The sequence below is a fragment of the Notolepis coatsorum genome, assembly GCF_963971535.1.
Source record: "Notolepis coatsorum genome assembly, chromosome: 6".
Lineage (NCBI taxonomy): Eukaryota > Metazoa > Chordata > Actinopteri > Aulopiformes > Paralepididae > Notolepis > Notolepis coatsorum.
The window spans coordinates 5,598,649-5,622,218 of NC_140170.1; the positions used below are offsets into that span (position 1 = coordinate 5,598,649).

General features: G+C 42.7%; 1 protein-coding gene across 1 annotated transcript in view; it reads right to left on the bottom strand.

Moving 5' to 3' along the window:
• The window catches only part of snrpe (small nuclear ribonucleoprotein polypeptide E), a 31,812-nt gene extending 23,790 nt beyond the window's left edge, over window positions 1-8,022 (bottom strand). The window contains exons 1-3 of the mRNA XM_084316923.1: window positions 7,834-8,022; window positions 6,775-6,801; window positions 6,548-6,610 (exon numbers count right to left, since the gene is read on the bottom strand). Coding sequence (XP_084173049.1) covers window positions 6,548-6,610; window positions 6,775-6,801; window positions 7,834-7,887 — 144 coding nt within the window. The 5' untranslated portion in view covers window positions 7,888-8,022. The remainder of the gene's footprint in view (window positions 1-6,547; window positions 6,611-6,774; window positions 6,802-7,833) is intronic.
• Window positions 8,023-23,570: the final 15,548 nt, after the last annotated feature.

A 23,570-nucleotide genomic window follows, 5' to 3' on the forward strand; every position in this document is an offset into this window, starting at 1 on the left:
CATCATGTGTAGTACGCCGGCGTGGAAGAAGAAGAAGAAGAGTCAGCTGCGTTTGACTATTTCGCGCGTGCAGCTTTTGACTATGCTTAGTTATGCCAGCCAAGACGAAGAAAGAGGTCGGTCATTATCAGTCGGTCCGGTCGGTCACCAAGGAACGTTGACGAAAGGCCTCTCGCTAGCGGGACAAATGGCCGGAGCCTTGTCATGGTATAGCCATGATGATGTCGGCTAGTAGCTAGCTTAGCTAAAGGCTAACTAGCGTTAGCTAACCTATTCAGAGGAGCGAGGCGAGGCGAGTGGATGTCTTTTCAAAAGAAGGAGAAGAGAACTTGTGAGCAGATAAATCTGTTAGGCAGCAATACGCCGAAAGGTGTCCAGTCTGCCGGAAAGTACTCGAAGAAGAAGAAGAAGAAATTACACCGTGGGCCAACTTTACCATTGGCGCCGCCGCGTTGATACTGCGTTATGGTGAGTCAACCTATGATTATATACCCGCCGTGGACCTGACCTATCTCTCTTTCTCTCTCTCTGGAGCCAAACTGGTCGACTAGCTAATACTACTAGTAGCTAACGGTGTGTGCCTGATTGAGCTAACTGTTAGCCAGTTAGCTGTTTAGCGTCAGCTGGGAACGTTCGTTTGATGCTATCAGTTAGCCTTGAGAATAGCAGGCCCTTTGACAGAAGATGTAGTCGGGCCTGCACCATGACAAGGCTCTGGCCCTAGCTTATTTGTCCCGACAGCGAGAGGCCTTTCGTCAACGTGGAGACCTGTGTTGCGGCCTTTCGCCCTGCGTTCCTCGTGCAGGTAAGATTAATGAAAATGTCATGACATTACCCCACTCTTCCTTCCTTCCCCTCCCGAATGTTTTGTTAATAACGATGTTTTTTTCCAGGCAAAACATATGCTACTTCACAACATTTGGAGATACGACATGTGCTGTGTGTGAATTCATTGTCTTGGTCGTTTGTGTAGCTTGGGTAGCGTTGGGCCGTTGGCCAAAGCTGTGTGTGGCCTGGTGTCAGTAGCCTACCTGGCTAGCCTTTAGCTGATGTCGGCCATTGGCTCCTTGCTGCTTTGTTTTCTCTGGTATAGACCCTCTTCTCTTTGGATTTAAGTGTTGATACATGCTCTCTCTCTAACACACACACACATGACAAACACATGTTTCTCTCTCTCTCTCTCTTTCTAACACACACAGTCTGCCTATGGCGGCCTTTCTCGATGGCTAGGCTGTGCTCAAGGATCTTCAGTCACAGTGCTCAGGTATTCTGCCACTGTGTACTCTCCGTTTAGGGCCAAATAGCATTTCAATTTCTTTCCAATGTGTCTCTCTCTCTCTCTGTACACTGTATATTGACTGTAGAACGGGAGCTCTCTCTCGCTCTCTCTTTTGCTATATGTTGACTGTATCATGCCCCGCCTCGGGCAGCGCTATTATTTAAGAATATGTTGACTGTAAAAAAATATATATATATATATATATATATATATATTTTTTTTTTTTTACCTTTGGGGGGGGGGGGGGGGGGGGGGGGGCTCGCGTTAAATCTCGCACAGGGCCTCGCATTTCTCCCAGGCGGCCCTGATTGGCCGTATTTGGGGGTGGGAAACTGATGGGTGGGGATCTGGCATTGTGGAACAGCGACTCCTACAGGTCGGTTGGTGGCGCCTGCGCAGTAGAATCAGGAAGTGTCGGGGGGCAGCGTGAGCCTCCCACGCGTTACTCCTCGCCACTGAGCGATCGAGCTGCGCAGGTGAAAAGATGCAACTGCTGTTACCTCAAGTACCGGAGGGGACTTGTGCTATGTATGACTTAGTCCACATTGCAGCCGGCTTGTGGGAGGCAAGAAACAGCGTTCGTGACAGGGGAGGGTTGAATTGGATGATACGAAATTGGGATGGGAGAAAATATAGAAAAGTGGATCAAAAAAAATACGCATAGGCCTACAAAAAAAATTATAATAATAATAAATAAAATAACATTATATCCTCTGGTACAACTCTGCCTCGTGCAGAAATGTCCCCCAGTGGCGGACCACATAGCGCGCTCGGCCGCGACACGGCCGACCCGGGTTCGATTCCCGAACCCGTCGTTATTTGCCGAATGTCTTCCCCCCACTCCGTCTCCCATTCCTCCTCTGTCGCTCTCTACTGGACTGCCCAGGCTCTCTACTGGACTGCCCAGTAGAAATAAAGCGATAAAACGCCAAAAAAAATCTGTTTTTTTCATTCAGGCCAAAGAAAGATTTTAGAGAGAAAGAAGAAACTCCCAATTCTGATAACCTTTTATAAAAGATTTCCCTTTCTTTCCTATACCGGTCACATTCTAGAAAAACATGCTTGACAGTTTCAGGCTCTCCAAATTCACACCACCCATCTGGATGTTTTCCCACAATGCTTAAGGTACACAGTTCAACCCACAATGGCCCAGCCTCAATCTACACATCTTGACCCTATCGCTCCTAGACCCATATCCAGCCACGTTGATTTTGACCAGAGGCTGCAGAGAGAAATAGTGCCTCCCCTTGGTCCCCTTTTCCCACTCAGCCTCAACTCCTTTCTTAATCTTCTCTTTAAGTTCAACTCTTCCCATTGAAATGCTTATCTCTTCTTCCCTTCCCAGGCTCTGTTTGGCAAGGGAATCAGCCGTCTCATTTCCCCCAATCCCAGCATGCCTCGGAACCCAGCAAAACTCCACTGAACAGCCTGCCTTCTCAATCCTATATAAAACGAATATTATTTCCTGAATGAGATCAGGGCGAGCTTTAGACCTACCTGCACTCACAGCAATCAGTGGAGTCAGAAGATATAATCACCTGACCTCTTGTTTTTTACCATATTTATATTATTCAAATGATTCAAATTGATTTGCTTGTTAGCCATGTTGATCACAGCGAAACCACAGCTCCGATGCATAATGGCGTTAGCTAAACAAAACTAGTTTGAAGGTAAATTGGCTTTCAATGTGTCAGAGCTTTCAGTTGTGCAGATTGGACGCTCTGACTGAAGAGTCAGTTTATCAGAGCGGAGCAGTGAATTTATTAACTCACCTTAATATACGGTGTTGCTTGTCATTGTCAACATGAACAATAAACATAGCCGTCTGTGGCAACGCTAGCTCACTAGCTTGCTAAAGTCTTAAAAAATTCAATAAGAAGCTTGCTAACGTTAGCTCGCTAACGTTACTGGGATTAAAGCAAGCTTTCAGGAGGGGCGGGAGGTGCCGTTGGCGGGGCAGGCACGTGAGTGGCGAGGCTCGAGAGAGGACTCCTTCATTTTGTGTGAAAGGCGATCTCCGAAATTGTATTTCTTTATCTAAAAACCGAACTATTCAGTCAGATATCGATTTATTATACAGTGCAATTACAATTTCAATAACTTTCCAGCACTTTATATTATACACAATTCAAGCACCTTTCAAACCTTGAAAACATCACATTGAAATACAAGCATTTTCAAGGATTTCCAGCACCCGTACGAACCCTGAGTAAAGCTCTCAGGCTGTCTGGTGTAATAGAGCAGGTAGGTTCAAATGACACGAGAATCAGATCACTGCGTGTCAAAACCAAACAGATAGAAAACCTGTCAGCAGGGCACAACCCTCCATTACTAATAGAAGGACAACCTATTTCATCAAATGTGACTTTATTTGTGGAAAATAAAGAGAAAAACACCCGAATGGAATTCTGGTCCAAACAAACAAACCTGGGCCACCTGCTTTCCACCCCAGCAGTTTGTTTGAAGTGAAAATGCAATCAGATCAAAGACAGGAATAATAGTCCAATGCTTTAATGAGGCTTATTGTTCTTTGTTGCATTGTTTGATATTAATGTGTTATTCATCATCCTCACAGGGTTGCTCTTTTCGCTTTAACGCGTTCAGACAAAATGACACCATCATACTAAAAAAATCACTAATTAATTAAGTACACAGTAGCACATACGGTGGCTGTGAAGTGGACAACGTAACGTTGCATTGTTTGATATTAATGTGTTATTCATCATCCTCACAGGGTTGCTCTTTTCGCTTTAACGCGTTCAGACAAAATGACACCATCATACTAAAAAAATCACTAATTAATTAAGTACACAGTAGCACATACGGTGGCTGTGAAGTGGACAACGTAACGTTAAATAGTATTTTGTAGGGATGCACCGAAATTTCGGCACCGAAAGTTTTCGGCCGAAAATGGTAAAATATTGCCTTTCGGCTTTCGACCGAACGAGTTTTTCTCACCGAAAATATATCACAGAAACAGAAACAACCTAACAACCTCGCGTGTTGTTGTAATGATGTCGCGCTGTCGGGAGTCACGCTGCCCCTATGTAAACTCTGCGCGCAACGCGTCCAACAAATGCGTCCCCAACATGCTTCCATATCCTCATTCACTATTATGCCCGTCGCGGTAGGAGTGATCTAATATGCATATCATTCGCGTGTTGTTGTGATGATGTCGCGCTGTCGGGAGTCGCGCCGCCTCCATGTAAACTCTGCGCGCAACGCGTCCAACAAATGCGTCTTCAACATGCCTTTACATCCCCATTCACCATATGCCCGTCGCGGTTGCATATTATTCAGAGCGAGAGGGGGGGGGGGGGGATTGTGTTTCTCACATTGACGCTGTCTGTCTGTCGCGCGTCTACTGTGCCGAGTCAAGCGAGCACATTCAGCTGGGGACTAGAAAGGTGCGCTCAGTAGAGCACAGATGTCCGCTGCGGCAGCCAGAGAAAAGATGGAATTAATGTACTGTATGCATTCAGAAGTGCTGAATAAATGTTTTATGGACCCATAGTGATTATTTATTATTTAAGTTACGTTTTGCCATAATCATATATTTTTCCATAATCATAATGTTCCACAACATTGGTAAAAAAAAATCTATTCTATGAATCATTTTCGGCCTTTCGGCCAACTGTTTTCTATTTTCGGTATCGGCCAAGAATTTCCCATTCGGTGCATCCCTAGTATTTTGTAACATCTGTGCAAACCAAAGAGTAAATGATGTAGATGATCTTTGTTAACATAATGTTAGGATTCAAAATGATGTCCAATAAAACGGCTAACCTGCACGATCACATGACTTTGATTAAGTATGGTTAATTTGCCAATTGTCAGTGTGGATTTTTTTAATTTTTTTATAAATACTGCAACAAAAGTAACTATTTCTCTTCCGATTTGAACCACTTCAAAACAAACATTGGTGTGAAGGCTTTCTAAAGTGCAACAACATGTCTACCCGAGGGATTCTGATCAGAAGACCTCATCAACTCATGGAACGTCCTTCAACTCTCTGAAATTGGAGGTTCTCCCTTCCCTTGGTATGTTTAAACGTTAGCCCCTTTCGTGACTGTGATACACAGAGTGAATCCACAGTCACTTCCTAGCTCATAGCAAACCAACGTATGTTGACCATGAAGGACTGGTTCTGCCTGAACCGTTCATTATACAAGTATCACAGAGAAATGTCAAAGGTACTCACAGTTGCACAAGGGTTTCGGACAAAAATATGTGATGGTTTGAAAGCTGCGTTGCTAATAAACATTTAAAATATTTTTTATAAACTGGTCAACACTGCTCAAACCGGCTTTATTTCCGTATTTGGCTGCCTGGTGCGCCGTGATCACAGCACATGCGCATCATGCACCCAACGCCTGAAATAATGCAGTGTTGACCAGTGTATAAAAAATATTTAAAATGTTTATTAGCAACGCAGAGCTTTGAAACCATCACGTATTTTTGTCCGAAACCCTCGTGCAACTGTGAGTACCTTTGAAATTATAACATATATAACGAATGGTTCGGTTTTCTGTGAATATTGCTTGTATTATGTACCGTTTACATTTTGTACAATCGTCGTTTCTGTAAATGAGGGAAACCTCAAGCTTATGATTTTAAATAAAGGTTGAAATGATATCTTGGGAGCCGTGCAATTGTAAACAATTGCAGCTTCATGTAATTCCACAGGGTATCTGCGGGTTTCAACATGTTACATTTAAGACTTTTTAATAGCAATTTCACAACCATTTACATTTAGTCATTTAGCTGACGCTTTTATCCAAAGCGACTTACAAGTTCTGTAATTATGAAGAAAACATGGCGACACTGAACTGGCGGCTGCACTTGTGCGCCAATTACAATGAGTGCGTGTTCCAATTCCATACAAGCTCTTGCCAGACTCACCAAGCTTCCAGTAGCCCGGCAAAAAAAAACACTTGAATACAAAAATATTTCATATATTAAATACTATTTCATCTCCCGACAGCCAGGCTGCCACTCCCAAAAATAATTTGTTTACCTGTGGAAATTTAATGTAAGATTTTTTAAATACAGTTTAAAGCCTTAAATTGAGAATTATGAATGAAATACTTTAATTTAAGACGCCTGAATTTGTCAACTGCAGTACAGGAATTTAGATTTAGATAAACTGCAGGGCACTAATCCGGAAACTGGCCATCAGTAATATAGTTATGTTATGTGCTACTTAAAAAAAAGAAAAAAGTACACCATACAAGCCAAGTAGTAGAAGAAGATCTCAGTATAACTTACAATAATGCAGCCTTCTATCCTCATGTTGACCTGCTCATACAACCAGACCTGGATCCGGGAACGCTGGAGGCGAGGGAGAGAAGGGTGAGAACATCATTCTAATCTAGACAATCTGCATCAATTAAAACCAGCTGAAGTTAATTAATCTACTTCGATCAGCCATTAACAGACGATCATAATACAAACTAAGCAAAAATAAGAACGAGAAGATCAAATGTAATACTTACATTTTGTAGATACCTGAAAATTAGGTTCTGATACAGTGAGTCAAGGAAATCAATACAAATTGCAACCTGGACATTCGTGGATGTGAGTAACTGCTTGGTCAAACTACTAACTATGATGAAATGCCGACGTTAGGGAAACATGGGCATAAAGTACACAACTACACATTCGTGGATGCGAGTAACTGCTTGGTCAAACTACTAACTATGAAATGCCGACGTTAGGGAAACATGGGCATAAAGTACACAACTACACATTCGTGGGCATCTGTGAACTGTCTATATACAGGTGCAGCTTGATAAATTAGAATATCGTGGACAAGTTATTTTATTTCAGTCATTCAATTCAAAACGAGAAACTCTCGTAGATTATAGATTCATCATTACACAATGTGAAACATTTCAAGCCTTTATTTGTTTTAATTTTAGATGATTGTGTTATGTCTTACAGCTCATGAAAGCCCAAAATTCTGTATCACCAATCAAATAGATGTATTTTTCTTTTGTATATAGAAATGTGGGCCTTCTGTTCATGCAGCATGTTCACTCAGTACTTGGTTGGGGCTCCTTTTGCACAAATGACTGCATCAATATACAGCTAAATATATAGACTTTTCCACCATATTCTAATTTATTTAGCTGCACCTGTATACACAATGTATAATCTAGTAGTAGTAGTAGTTTATTCAGTCATCTCACACAATACAATATACACCATCATTTAACAATATTTGACTTTACAGTGACTGAAAAGGTACAGACTGAAGCATAATGCTTATACATGCCTGTCCTATATTCTTAACAAATTAAGACTCCAAAACAGTATTCTAAAAGAAAACAGCAAGGGGAAAAAACAGTATTATTCACCCTTGTAGTTTTCAAAAATAGCTTTACAAACCATTTTCTTAAAAACCAAAAGCGAATGACTCATTCTTAACTGTATGGATAGAAGCTGTTCTCTCACTGCTGGACAATGCATGGCTGCTAGCTAGCGTTAGCCTACCTGCTAACTAGCTAGCTAGCAGCAGAACTGTGCGCGGCGTTTTCACAATGAAAGGATACAATCGGCTGCACCATAACCTTCTGGATCTTCTGTCCTTGTCCCCTGTACGCCATCGCCCCGAATTAATAGTACTTATATATATATAAAGACAAAATGTTTTCTTGTATAATCTCAACGTAGAGAGAACAGAAACGCACTCCTCACGTTGAACTTCTGGTTCAATGGCGGGTAGCGGGTTACTTACTACTTTGCATCGCTTCCTCTTCCGCAGTGCCCAACGTGGGACAAACTGGTGTCATGGGTTTGAACAGCGCCACCAGAGGCAGGAGGCTAATAATGCAGACGGCTATGAAGAGTGGTCAGAGGTGGGAATGAATGAATGAAAACTTTATTTAACAGATTGCAGAATGGGTACAATACAGTACGGCTCAATACACACAATTGTTAAGGGGATGCAGACCAGAGAAAGACGTTTGTCTTGTTTACATCAGGGTCCCCCATTTTCAATTCATAGTGACATTTATGACATACACAACATACATGACATTGTGACATTTATGGCATAGGGACATACATGACATACAGGTAGCCTATATAGTACTGTTACATTTGTGACATATATGATATGCAAATATACAGTACTGTTACCCATAGCTGCCATGCATTGTCCTACGGGAAACTGGCCCCTACAAATGTCCTAACCCAGTTGTACAGTAAAGACCATGTATGGCTTTGTCAGTATTCCAATATACCCAACCCCCCCCCCCCCCCCCCACCTCCAATGTACAGCCCCACCCACCCAACCCCACCCCACCTACCCAACCTCCTCCAATGTACAGTTTCTATGTCAAATGTATATACACTATTTTTCTGGACACTTTTTTATCACAAACAGTACTGTATTTATAAATCTGGTATGTCATAAATGTATAGATGTAGCAGTACTGTCTATCTGTATGTCGTGTGTGTCATATGATGAAATGAAAATGGGGGACCCTGATGTAAACCAGACAAAAGTCTTTCTCTGGTCTGCATCCCCTTAACAATTGTATGTATTGAGCTGTACTGTACTGTACCCATTCTGCAATCTGTTAATAAACTTTTCAATCAATCAATCAATAGATCCTGACAGAGAGTATATACATATGATGGGGAGGAGACTGTACATTAGGAAGGGGTGGGTGGGTGGGAGAGAAATATACATACGGTGGGGAAAGAATATATACATACGGTGGGGAGGAGACTGTACATTAGGAGGGGGTGGGTGGGTGGGTGGGAGAGAAATATACATACGGTGGGGAGAGAATATATACATACGGTGGGGAGGAGACTGTCTATTAGGAGGGGGTGGGGGTGGGGGGATTTGGACATTTACGGTGGCCAGTTTAGAATTGCAGCCTCCCGTAGGTGCTCTTTTAGATCGGTTTTGAATGTGGGTAGGGATTCACATTACTTTACAGCTTTGGGTAGGGCGTTCCACATTGATGTGGCATAATTGCGAAACGTGTTTAGTCCCTTGTTTGAGCCGGGAGTCGCACATGCGAAGAGGCTGGATGTATTGATTGATTGATTGATTGATTGATTGATTGATTGATTGATTGATTGATTGATTGATTGATTCACCACACACATGAGTGCATGCTTACCAACTGTCCGTCTGCAACACTACTATCACCAACATCTAAGAAGGGAGATCCCCCCTTGAATGGCCCTTCTAAGGTTTCTCTCCTCCACACTGCCTGTGGAGCTTTTTTCCCTATTGTTAGGTTTTAGTGAGTTTTTCCTTACCTTTGCGTGGGGTATGTCTGGGAGTGCTTGCATTCTTTCATTTATTTGCATTCATCTAAAAATGTTTGGACCTTATGGTGTTCTTGTTCTGTTCTTGACTTATTGTTATGTTTTCTTCTTGACTTGTTTAAAGAAGACCTGTACGGCCCATGGGGACATTAACGTGTGTTGTCGGGCCTTATAAATAAATTTGATTTGATTTGATTTGATTTGATTTGATTTGATTGATTGATTGAAAACTGTATTAACAGATGAAGATGAAGGTATTTTTCTGGTCTTCATCCTCTTAGCAGTTGTTGTATTGAGCTGTACTGATTGATTGATTGATTTATTGATTGATTGATTGATTGATTGATTGAAAATGTTATTAACAGATTGCAGAATGGGTACAATACAGTACGGCTCAATACATAAAATGTTTAAGGGGATGCAGACCAGAGAAAGACGTTTGTCTTGTTTCCATCAGGGTCCCCCATTTTCAATTCATATAGACATTTATGACATACACAACATACATGACATTTATGGCATAGGGACATATAGGTATTTAGTACTGATACATTTGTGACATAAACGGTATTCAAATATACAGTACTGTTACCCCTAGATCCTGACAGAGTATATACATATGATGGGGAGGGGACTGTACATTAGGAGGGGGTGGGTGGGTGGGAGAGAAATATACATGCGGTGGGGAGGAGACTGTCTATTAGGAGGTGGTGGGGGTTTTGGGCATTTACGGTGGCCAGTTTCGAATCGCAGCCTCCCGTAGGTGCTCTTTAAGAGCGGTTTTGAATGTGGGTAGGGATTCACATTCCTTTACAGCTTTGGGTAGGGCGTTCCACATTGTTGTGGCATAATTGCGAAACGTGTTTAGTCCCTTGTTTGAGCCGAATCTGGGTTTAACATGATTTGTTGAGCTTCCTCTGGTGTAGTGGTTGTGGTATTCACTGACCTTTGGGAAGTATTTTGACATGTACATGGGTACCCCGGTCGTATAGTGTATCTTGTAGACCAGGCCCATTGCAAGTTGCTGTACTCTGTCGTCTACTCTAAGCCATAGGTTGTCAAAGTGGGCAGGGGTGAGGTGGGTTCTGGGGTTCAGGTCAAGTAGTAGTCTGACCAGTTTGTTTTGTGATGTTTGTAATTTTGTTTTAAGTGCCTTTGAGGTGCTTTGGTACCATGAGGTGCACGCATAGTCGTAGTACCCTTGAATGAGTGCTCCTGCCAGAGTCTTCAGGGTATTCTTGTTATGGTTTGACACCGACCCCAAACGCACGACACAAGAGAGTAGGAATTCAGAGTTGCCAAAAACAAGGGCTTGTTTATTGAGACTAATTAATGAGCACAGAATAATCAAGTCAAACAAGACAGGTACACAAGCAAGGGGGAAAATGTTCTGCTGCTCTGCAGCTTCTCCCGTGGTGGTAGTAGGGGGTAGCAGATGCTGACGTCTGAGCCGCTCTGCAGACTTCTCTCGGCAGAATCTCCGAAGTGTTGCGGGACCGAGAGAGAGAGAGAGGGAGCGAGTCAACAAGGGTGCAGGTGGAACGAGCAGGAGAACAGGAGAGGTGACTTGTACCCAAATACAAAAGTTATCCAAGTGAACTAATCTTCGTGTAAATACACACAGTGAGCAAAGTTCCAAAACACAATCCCAAGTGAATCTCTTCGTGTAAATACACACAGTGAGCACTGTTCCAAAACACAATCCCAAGTGAATATCTTCGGTGCAAAAATAGACACTGAGAGTGAAGTCCAAAAAACAATCCAATGTGAATAATATCTTCGGTGTGAACAACACACAGTGGGAGATGTAAAGTCCCAAAAATATTATCCCAGTGAGAACAACAAAAAGGCGATCGCTGGGTGAGTGACTGTCTGATAAAAAAGGTGGTAATCTTCAGTGTTATAGAAACACACGAAAACGGAATTTGATCAAGACAGTCAGTAAAAAACTCACCCAGACGTAGTGCGTAATGGGTGCTGGAACAGCAGCGGAGCGAGCGCGTCGCCACGGGGAAAAGGTGTCCAAGAGGAAGGCTTCTTGGAATATCCTGGAGGTAAAGCACAGAGAGCAAACAGCAGCAGCAGCAGGAACGGAGAATGCAAACAGAGAAATATCAAAACGATCCAACAAAACTAGAGTGGAGAAACGGGGTATAAATAATACGGGATTGATTGATTGACAAGCAGTGACAGCTGGGGAATGTGATTGAAAAGCGTGCGGACGGGAGAGAACCAATCAACGACGTCTCTGACGACGTCACTTGGAAGAAGCGTGTGAATGGGGGAATTGAATGATTAACAGAAACAAATGAAAACAGAGCGAGGTGGTTTAAAGGAACAGAACGAGTGAGTGAGCAAGGACAGAAACCTCACAATTCTTGTTTACCAGAGAGGAGATCCGGTACAAGAATCTAGTTCGTTGGTTGACTTTTTTTATTACATTGGATGCCATTTTGTCGGACCCTGATGTAAACAAGACAAAAGTCTTTCTCTGGTCTGCATCCCCTTAACAATTGTGTGTTGTTACATCCCAATGTATATATTCCCCAGTGTGTGTCTCCATGTGTGTGTGTTCTCCATTTTGTTTCCTCCCTCCAGCCATTGTTCCCTTCCCCATTGGTCCCTGCCAGGCCAATCCTTCCATTATTGCAACACAGCAGTGATTGGTGGTTGGCTTTCCAGACTCCAACACTCAATCCACACCCCCCAATCATGGATCACCCCACACCTGTTAAAACATGGCTTTCTCCCTTCAGTCTCTCTCTCTCTCTCTGGCATGAGGCTAGTACTGTGGTGATTTTGGTAAACCTGTAAACTTTGACAGTATTACATTTCGTTTATTGGCCTTTGGTTCTTAGTAGGAATTTCCTTATGTGTGTATGGCCACAGAGAGAGCATTGTTAAGTTATAGTTTGTTTTTGTATATATTCTGCCTTTGTTTCTGTATAATTAATGTGTTTTTCTCTCTTTCTCAGGAAGCACAGATGGGGTGAGCTGCCATTTCCTTTGGACATTGTTTTCTCCTGTTTTGGTTAGGTAAGAGTAGTTTAGGTACTGTAATCTATTTTACCATAGATTAGATTGTGTTTATTTGGAGTATAGTGGTGTTTGTTTGTTGTTTTGGCCTGGGCTCACCCCTGAGCTACATGTGCTTCCTTTGCATCTACCAATAAATATCATTGTTGTTTACAAATGTGGTCCATCTTTTCTGTCAACCAACTGTTATGTTACAGCCCTTTACCCCTAGACTCACAGGGGTCGTAACATAAATGGGGGCTCTGCCTGGATCTTGTAACCCGTGTTCAATTGTTGGTTGATGGATTTGGTGAACTGTGTTTGTTTACACTTGTATAGTTATTAATTAATTTGTGTGTAAAAATGGCATTTGTGTAAAAAAGTAATAATGGCAGTTAGTACTTTTGATCTGGGGAAATTCTTGAGCAATCCTACTTGGGAAGCGCTAGATAGCTGCCGCAAGGCAGACTTAGTGGAGATTGCCACACATTTTCAACTCTCGGTTCAACAAAAGCATCTTAAACAGGATATCAGGTGTCTTGTGGTAGATAAGCTGTTGGAGCAGGGGACGCTTGTTTTACCTGCGGTCTCTGATGAACATGCAAGTCCTCCTGGTGAACCTACAGAAGCACCGCCTTCTGAGGAGCAAGCCCATGGTGCTGAAAAGGCAGGTGTGAACGTCACATTGCCACATTTTCACTTGACCTCTCCTGTGTCAACTGGGTCTCGAGAAGGGGCCCAGGTCAAGGTTAGAATAGCACGTCTCCAGATGGAGGCTCAGGAGAAGGCACAAGCACGTGAGGCGGAGTATCGGCTTCGTAGAATGGAGCTTGACGCAGAAAATGAAAGGGCTGTTAACATTCGTAGGTTGGAGCTTGAGCATGAAGTGGAAAAAGAGCTCAGACTGCGGAGGTTGGAGCTGGAAGTCCTAAGGAGTGAATCCAACTATGCTACACCGACTCCTCCACAAGGCCCGGGTATGTCCTCCTCCACAGCTTATTCATCACACACTTTTGATATAAGTAAACACATTGCTTTGGTGCCTCCGTTCCGAGAGACAGAAGTTGATACTTATTTTAATGTGTTTGAGCGTATTGCTGCTTCATTGCGCTGGCCAAGAGAGGTCTGGCCTTTGTTGCTTCAATGCAAATTGACTGGTAAAGCCCAAGAGGTTTGTTCAACACTTTCCCTAGAAGATAGTCTATTGTATGATACTGTGAAGGCTGCCATCCTTCGTGCATATGAGCTTGTGCCCGAAGCTTATAGGCAGAGGTTTCGCAGTCACAAGAGAGCTGTCAACCAGACCTTTGTAGAGTTTGCTAGAGAGAAGGGAACTCTCTTTGATAAATGGTGTGCAGCAAGCAAGGCCTCAGATCTTAACTCTCTCAGAGAACTCATTCTATTAGAAGAGTTTAAGAATCGTTTGCCAGAGCGTATTGTAATTTACCTGAGTGAGCAGAAAGTGTCCACTCTGCAGCAAGCTGCTGTATTAGCTGATGAGTTTGCGCTAACCCATAAAACTGTGTTTGTAGATAGGCGTGACTCGTTTCTCCCCCATGATTTCTCTCAGAGACCTTCTGTCCCCAACCATTCAGAATTCACACACCCCCGACCAAGAATGTCACCTCCACGCTCAAAAGAGGAGCGGACATGTTACTACTGTCATAAATCTGGTCATGTTATTTCTGACTGTTTAACATTGAAACGTAAGCAGCAACCGTCCTCTCAGAACTTTAGGCAACCCAAAGGGGTTGGTCTGATTAAAATGGCACCTGATTCCAATCAACAGATGCACAATGATCAGGATGTTCTCGATCCTTGTTTCAGGCCATTTACTTCTAAGGGTTTAGTTTCCTTGACAGGGGATCCAAAAGATCAGTGTACAGTTCAGATCTTACGAGATACTGGAGCCTCACAATCCTTTATCCTCTCTGATGTACTACCTCTGTCTGAGAAATCTTCCTGTGGTTCTAGTGTCCTGGTTCAAGGTATTGAGATGGGTTTCGTGCCAGCCCCGTTACACTGTATTCATGTACAATCTGATTTGGTCACTGGTTTCTTTAAAATAGGGGTGAGACCTTCCTTGCCAGTTAAAGGCATTTCCTTTATCATGGGAAATGATTTAGCTGGAGGACAGGTGAACGCTGTGCTGGAAGTGTTGGATCACCCAGACACAGATTCTCTGCCTGATGACTTGTCACAGAACTTCCCTGAAGTTTTTTCTGCAAGTGTTGTCACTCGTGCTCAATTGAAAAAGAGAGGTGATGAAATTAATTTGTCTGACTCTGTTTTTGCTTCAGCCTTTGTCAGGGAGGAGTTGCTGGCTCCAACTTCTGATACCGCTGACAACCCACCGACTCATAGTAAGGTACCCCCACAGACAACTGTAACTAGTTCCGACGCTTTGAAGTTACCCGTTACTCGTGAAATGCTAATTACTGCCCAGAAGGCTGACCCTTCTCTTGCAAAATGTTTCTCTTCTCTTGATACAGAACAGAGGAGAGAGTTGCATTCTTATTTTGTGGATGAAGGAGTTTTGATGCGTACATGGAGGTCCCATGGTACTAGACTGGCAGAGCATGCACAATCGGAGATAGGGCTACCAGATCAGGTACCAGACTGGAGCACTGTTTATCAGATTGTTGTCCCTGCAGTTTATCGTCAGCATGTACTGTTCTTGGCCCATGACCACCCTTGGTCTGGACACTTGGGAGTCACTAAAACGTACAACAGAATACTTCAACATTTCTTTTGGCCCGGTTTGAAGTCCGATGTAGCACAGTACTGTCGTACCTGTAGTACTTGTCAGATCACCGGAAAGCCAAACCAGGTAATTCCACCTGCTCCCCTCTGTCCTGTACCAGCGGTCGGTGAACCATTTGAACATGTCATAGTTGACTGTGTTGGTCCGTTGCCAAGGACCAAAGCCGGCAATCAGTTTTTGTTGACAATAATGTGTACCGCCACCCGTTTCCCTGAGGCTATCCCTCTTCGCAGAATTACAGCGCCTGTAATAATTAAGGCTTTGACGAAGTTCTTCTCCACGTTTGGACTGCCTAAGGTAGTACAAACGGACCAAGGCACCAACTTCCTGTCTAGGTTATTTGAGCAAGTGTTACAGTCCCTGGGTATCCGACATATAGTGTCCAGTGCCTACCACCCTGAAACTCAGGGGGCTCTAGAACGTTGGCATCAGACCTTAAAGTCCATGCTGCGTAAATATTGCTTAGACACAGAGAAAGATTGGGATGAGGGTGTCCCCCTTGTTCTATTTGCTGCGCGAGAGACCATACAGGAGTCTCTTGGTTTCAGTCCTGCTGAGCTCGTTTTTGGGCACACTGTTAGAGGGCCTCTGAAAGTTCTTAAGGAACGGTTCATGTCAAAGGGTGCCAGCACACCCACTAATGTTCTAGATTTTGTTAGCCAGTTTCGAGAGCGACTGCATCAGGCGTGCTCTCTCGCAAAAGAAGCGCTCTCTTCTTCCCAGAGAACTATGAAATTTTGTACTGATTTCCGAAAGGTAAATGCTGTCACCGTGCCTGATTCCTTCCCACTGCCCCGCATGGAAGATTGTATTGACAACCTTGGATCTGCCACCTATGTTAGCAAACTAGATTTGTTAAAGGGTTACTGGCAGGTCCCTTTGACCCCCCGTGCCTCGGAAATCTCGGCGTTTGTTACTCCTGACAATTTTTTGCAATATACTGTAATGCCTTTTGGAATGCGTAATGCCCCGGCCACTTTCCAGCGACTGGTGACCCTAGTCCTGGCTGGTGTTCCAAATTGTAATGCCTATCTCGATGACCTGGTTGTCTATTCGACCAACTGGCGTGACCACATGACAACCTTGCAAACTGTCTTTGACCGCTTAGCTGGAGCCTCCCTGACCCTTAACCTTGCCAAGTGTGAGTTCGGCAAGGCTACGGTTACCTATCTTGGTAAGCAGGTAGGACAAGGCCAAGTGCGTCCGGTGGATGCAAAAATATCTGCAATCACAACTTTTCCAGTGCCTACTACTAGGCGGGAATTGCGTAGATTCCTTGGGATGGCTGGGTATTACCGTGGTTTTTGCCGGAACTTTTCTTCTGTCGTCACTTCTCTCACTAGCCTGTGTAGCCCGTCCAAACCATTCATTTGGACAGCTGATTGTCGAAATGCATTTGATAGTGTTAAAGCTCTCTTATGCAGTTCCCCTGTTCTCTCTGCTCCAGATTTCTCCCTGCCGTTCCAGCTGGAGGTGGATGCCAGCGGGGTGGGAGCTGGAGGGGTGTTATTACAGGAAGATCACGATGGTGTCAGTCACCCGGTTTGTTATTTCTCCCGGAAATTTAACAAACATCAACTAAACTATTCCACTATTGAAAAGGAGACTTTGGCTATGTTGTATGCGTTGCAACATTTTGAGGTGTATGTCGGTTCGAGCGTATTACCAGCGGTAGTATACACCGACCACAACCCATTGGTTTTTCTGTCGCGGATGTACAACCACAATCAGCGCCTCATGCGTTGGGCGCTCATAGTGCAAAATTATAACCTCAGCATAAAGCATAAGAAGGGGTCTGATAATGTGTTGGCGGATGCTCTGTCTCGTAGTTGAAATCTCTGTTGCTGTCGACTCGTTCTACTGTATATTGCTGTCAACTTGATCTATTTTTTCTGTCTACTCGGTCTATGTTGCTGTGGACTCGTTTTATGTTGCTGCTAGTTTTTTCATAGCTCTTTGTTTTGGAGTGCTTGTTATCTCGTTGTTAAAGAAGAAAAAAAAAACATGTTTAGTTGGTAGTTTATGTAGGCATGTTTTTTGTCTTGTGTATGGGGGTGTTACATCCCAATGTATATATTCCCCAGTGTGTGTCTCCATGTGTGTGTGTTCTCCATTTTGTTTCCTCCCTCCAGCCATTGTTCCCTTCCCCATTGGTCCCTGCCAGGCCAATCCTTCCATTATTGCAACACAGCAGTGATTGGTGGTTGGCTTTCCAGACTCCAACACTCAATCCACACCCCCCAATCATGGATCACCCCACACCTGTTAAAACATGGCTTTCTCCCTTCAGTCTCTCTCTCTCTCTCTGGCATGAGGCTAGTACTGTGGTGATTTTGGTAAACCTGTAAACTTTGACAGTATTACATTTCGTTTATTGGCCTTTGGTTCTTAGTAGGAATTTCCTTATGTGTGTATGGCCACAGAGAGAGCATTGTTAAGTTATAGTTTGTTTTTGTATATATTCTGCCTTTGTTTCTGTATAATTAATGTGTTTTTCTCTCTTTCTCAGGAAGCACAGATGGGGTGAGCTGCCATTTCCTTTGGACATTGTTTTCTCCTGTTTTGGTTAGGTAAGAGTAGTTTAGGTACTGTAATCTCTTTTACCATAGATTAGATTGTGTTTATTTGGAGTATAGTGGTGTTTGTTTGTTGTTTTGGCCTGGGCTCACCCCTGAGCTACATGTGCTTCCTTTGCATCTACCAATAAATATCATTGTTGTTTACAAATGTGGTCCATCTTTTCTGTCAACCAACTGTTATGTTACAGCCCTTTACCCCTAGACTCACAGGGGTCGTAACATGTGTATTGAGCTGTACTGTATTGTACCCATTCTGCAATCGGTTAATAACATTTTCAATCAATCAATCAATCAATCAATCAGTACAGCTCAATACAACAACTGCTAAGAGGATGAAGACCAGAAAAATACCTTCATCTTGTTTACATAAGGGTCCTCCATTTTCAATTAATCAAAAGACACTACATGTGTACACATGCAAGTTTTAACCTTCAAGTCTCAAGCTAGTCTCAAGTCTTAACCTTCAAATCTCAAGCAGGTCCCAAGTCTTAACCTTCAAGTCTCAAGCAAGTCCCAAGGCAAGGGTTGCATTTGTCACACAATTGATCAAAGAGCATTCTGCTGTGGTTGAGTTACATTGACTTTGAACTGAGGGACCTTGAACAGAATGATGAAACTCTGTCTTCACAAGTTGTATGGTCTGAATTAGAAACGGTCTGGTATGGTAATATAAGGCTCGAGAGAAAACTAACACAGGTATGGGAGAATTCATCATGCTTTCAGCAGCTCCGTCCTTGTCTTGCATTGTTCTCTAGGTCCCGCTAGACACCATTTTTTAAGCCTGGGCACTGCAGTCACCCAATCATGTTTCAAAAAATTCACAAATAGTCTATTCAGCTTAAAGCTGCAGTAAGCAACTTCGGAGAAACGAGCAAGAGTGAGTTTACCTGCCCAGCAGAAATAGAGCTGAGCTCTGCATCACTTTAAGAGTGAGTTTACCTGCCCAGCAGAACTAGAGCTCTGCATCACTTTAAGAGTGAGTTTACCTGCCCAGCAGAACTAGAGCTAAGCTCTGCATCACTTTAAGAGTGAGTTTACCTGCCCAGCAGAGCTGAGCTCTGCATCACTTTAAGAGTGAGTTTACCTGCCCAGCAGAACTAGAGCTGAGCTCTGCATCACTTTAAGAGTAAGTTTACCTGCCCAGCAGAACTAGAGCTGAGCTCTGCATCTCTTTAAGAGTGAGTTTACCTGCCCAGCAGAACTAGAGCTGAGCTCTGCATCTCTTTAAGAGTGAGTTTACCTGCCCAGCAGAACTAGAGCTAAGCCCACTCATGTGCAACAAAGGTTTTCTGCAGATTCCCAGCAGCTTTAAGCTCAATAATTTTTTCCAATTATGACGATGACAAGTGTGCAGTTGTTCAGTATTGACATTACTAAATGAGATGTCATGCTAATATGTCATGTTCTACAGTAGGACTTACTACTATAATACCTAATAAAACATTTAGAATAATATAAGCCTACTTTGCTGGAACGATTAATTTCGCACATATACTGTATACGTGTGTGTGTGTGTGTGTGTGTGTGTGTGTGTGTGTGCGCATGTGTGTGTGTGTGGGGGGGGCTTTTTATTTATCCACTCTGGTTGGATGGTGTATTGTACTTGTGCTGTATAATAACAATACATTTGAATCTAATAAAATTTTGAGATCAGTTGCAAATCGCTTCCGCGCTACCTGTAGAATGGATCAGCATGCTGGATGGCAATGCCAAACAAACCTCTGCTGTTTTGCACACGCCTCATAAGGAGCTGGTGGGGTGTGTCAGTATGCAAATGCAATGAACGAGAACACGCATTTCAGTTTAAGAATGACGTATTTAATTTATGGGAACCCAGTTGAGAAGATTTTGATGAGTTACGGAGACCGTTTCACACGTTCAGGAATCCGGAGGAGGATTTCCATAATCTGTTGGTACGAAATTTGTACCAAGATATTTACCAAGGCACTGTGACGTACATGGGTACGTGGGTTGGGCATTACCATTATTCCTGTATTTATGACACCATCTGAACATCAGGTTAGTATATTATTTGTGTTGTCTGTTATGTGTGGTGTTGTGTCATCTCCTAATTGCTGTTTCTATTCACAGATGCCACTCATCTCCCTGATTGGATTGGTTGCATCTGATTGGTGCACCTTGGAACAGGCAGTGGAGATGGGTGGTTAATAGAGTGGAGATGACACACATCGGGGCGCCTCACTCTGTCAGTGCTACTGATCAGAGTTTCGTGAGGTTGCCATTTATTGACCATTGTGGAACAATACTGTGCTTGTCTACTGCTTCGTGTGGACTAAGTACTAAGTATATATATATAGAGATCAGTGGCCTCTGCGCCACTTCTCTCTTGTTGTGAGTACTCTCTTGTTGGCTTTAGGCCTATTTTCCACTGAGTGTGGAATTGTACCTTTGAGTGTCTGTGGGCGCTTATTTAGTATATCTCACTTTGTCTGTTCTCCAATTACCTTTCTCCCTATTTGTTACATGTTTGTGGGTTGTCTTTTCCCTTTGTTGCATCATAAATCAGAGGAGGTTTAAAGCCCTACCCTGTGTAATAAATATAATTTACTATTTTGGATCAACGTCTTGTGTTCACTTTATTACCTGCTCGGGACCTTGCTTAAAGCACTACTGGACGGGCTGGTTTTCACATACAGCCCGTTCCAGCTTATATTATATATTGTCTTGTGACATTGTTATGTGACAGCACTTACGAACACATTTGAGAACGAGGACCAGTGTTGTGATGCAAGAGGGAAGTTTACCAATAAGGTTTAATACAACAGCTTTTAAAACATTCCACCCAGGTTTCACTCCATAGACCACAGGTTGCTAGAACCGTCCCCTCCTTGATGATGAAAGTCAGGGAGTACTGACCACAGATTCCACACAGTAGATTGTGGCTAAAAAAAAAAAAACAGGGTACCACTGACATCACTCTGAATTTGTTCAAATCATATCTTGCTGAATATGTTTTCTGCCGTCGTAGGGAACACTTAGTTTCATGCATCTCACATGTGGTGTCCCCCCAGAGTCAGTTGTAGGCACTGTTTGGTTTCTATATGCTTCCCCTATAATCTCCGCTACGCCACCTGACCGCCCGCATGCTTCCTCATTGTGATGTGATGAATAAACATCACATTCATTTCCGTTGTTATGCAGATGGTCTTCCAAGCCATTGGAATAGGAATGCACTGCCTGAAGAGCTCAAGCTAGCAAAACCAGTGATATACAGTCGACCTATTAATGTCACCACTTTCAGGAACTTTAAAGACTCAATACTTGTGTGAACGTTTAACAATCAAATAAGATTAATTTCGTAGTGGTGCAAACAGGTCTGAACTAGGAAATGCACCCATATCCGTGTACCGTACTTATTTGTGTCAAAATCATACAAATCATGAACCAGTCCTGGATCTCTTGTCTCTCTTGGCTGAACTTCCGAAGATCCTATGAATAATATGAATAATATACTATATGAGTCTGGTTCATAGGCCTTGCTTAAAACCCACCTTTTCACTCTGGATGATCACTGAGCTACTTTGCTGTTGTGTTGTCTTGTGTGTCTGAGGTGTTCTTATGCTCTCTGTCTGTCCGTCTGCCTGGTTCCCTGTCTCCATTGTCCTGTCCATTTATTCGTAATCTTTTCTTTTTTTGTAAAATGTAAGATGTAAAAATTGGCTGGGAGCGGTGCATTATAAATGAAAATATCATATCATAATCATAATGGATTAAGGTTGGATTAAAATTTGTATTGGCAGAAATTGTATTAATTGGCAGACTGTTGTTCCTGAGGAGACCCAGTTCTTTCAACGTGTGCAACCAGCTAGTGCAGGCGTTTTACCAGTCTGTAGTAGCCAGCGTCCTCTTCTTCACTGTCTTATGCTGGGGAACTGCATCAACTCAAGAGACACTAACAAACTGAACAAGCTGGTGAGGAAGGCCAGCTCCATAGTGGGAGTCGAACTGGTCAAACTAGAGGTGGTGGCAGAGAGGAGGACGAGGAAGAAGCTGGATGCTATACTGGAAAACCCCTCCCACCCCCCTTACGAGGAACCAGCCAGGATGCATGTACCTTGGCAGCCAGCGTGAGGAGCACATTCAGCCATAGACTCATCCCCCCCTGACACACCACACACCACCTCGGCCACTGTTAGGACTGTCTGACTCTTAATAATAAACACTGTTAGGACTGTCTGACTCTTAATAATAAACACTGTTAGGACTGTCTGACTCTTAATAATAAACACTGTTAGGACTGTCTGACTCTTAATAATAAACACTGTTAGGACTGTCTGACTCTTAATAATAAACACTGTTAGGACTGCCTGACTCTTAATAATAAACACTGTTAGGACTGTCTGACTCTTAATAATAAACACTGTTAGGACTGTCTGACTCTTAATAATAAACACTGTTAGGACTGTCTGACTCTTAATAATAAACACTGTTAGGACTGTCTGACTCTTAATAATAAACACTGTTAGGACTATCTGACTCTTACTGTAATAATAAACACTGTTAGGACTGTCTGACTCTTAATAATAAACACTGTTAGGACTGTCTGACTCTTAATAATAAACACTGTTAGGACTATCTGACTCTTAATAATAAACACTGTTAGGACTGTCTGACTCTTAATAATAAACACTGTTAGGACTGTCTGACTCTTAATAATAAACACTGTTAGGACTGTCTGACTCTTAATAATAAACACTGTTGGGACTGTCTGACTCTTATACATTGTTAGGACTGTCTGACTCTTAATAATAAACACTGTTAGGACTGTCTGACTCTTAATAATAAACACTGTTAGGACTGTCTGACTCTTAATAATAAACACTGTTAGGACTGCCTGACTCTTAATAATAAACACTGTTAGGACTGTCTGACTCTTAATAATAAACACTGTTAGGACTGTCTGACTCTTAATAATAAACACTGTTAGGACTGTCTGACTCTTAATAATAAACACTGTTAGGACTGTCTGACTCTTAATAATAAACACTGTTAGGACTGTCTGACTCTTAATAATAAACACTGTTAGGACTGTCTGACTCTTAATAATAAACACTGTTAGGACTGTCTGACTCTTAATAAACACTGTTAGGACTATCTGACTCTTACTGTAATAATAAACACTGTTAGGACTGTCTGACTCTTAATAATAAACACTGTTAGGACTGTCTGACTCTTAATAATAAACACTGTTAGGACTATCTGACTCTTAATAATAAACACTGTTAGGACTGTCTGACTCTTAATAATAAACACTGTTAGGACTGTCTGACTCTTAATAATAAACACTGTTAGGACTGTCTGACTCTTAATAATAAACACTGTTGGGACTGTCTGACTCTTATACATTGTTAGGACTGTCTGACTCTTAATAATAAACACTGTTAGGACTGTCTGACTGACTGACTCTTAATAATAAACACTGTTAGGACTGTCTGACTGACTGACTCTTAATAATAAACACTGTTAGGACTGTCTGACTCTTATACACTGTTAGGACTGTCTGACTCTTAATAATAAACACTGTTAGGACTATCTGACTCTTAATAATAAACACTGTTAGGACTATCTGACTCTTAATAATAAACACTGTTAGGACTATCTGACTCTTAATAATAAACAC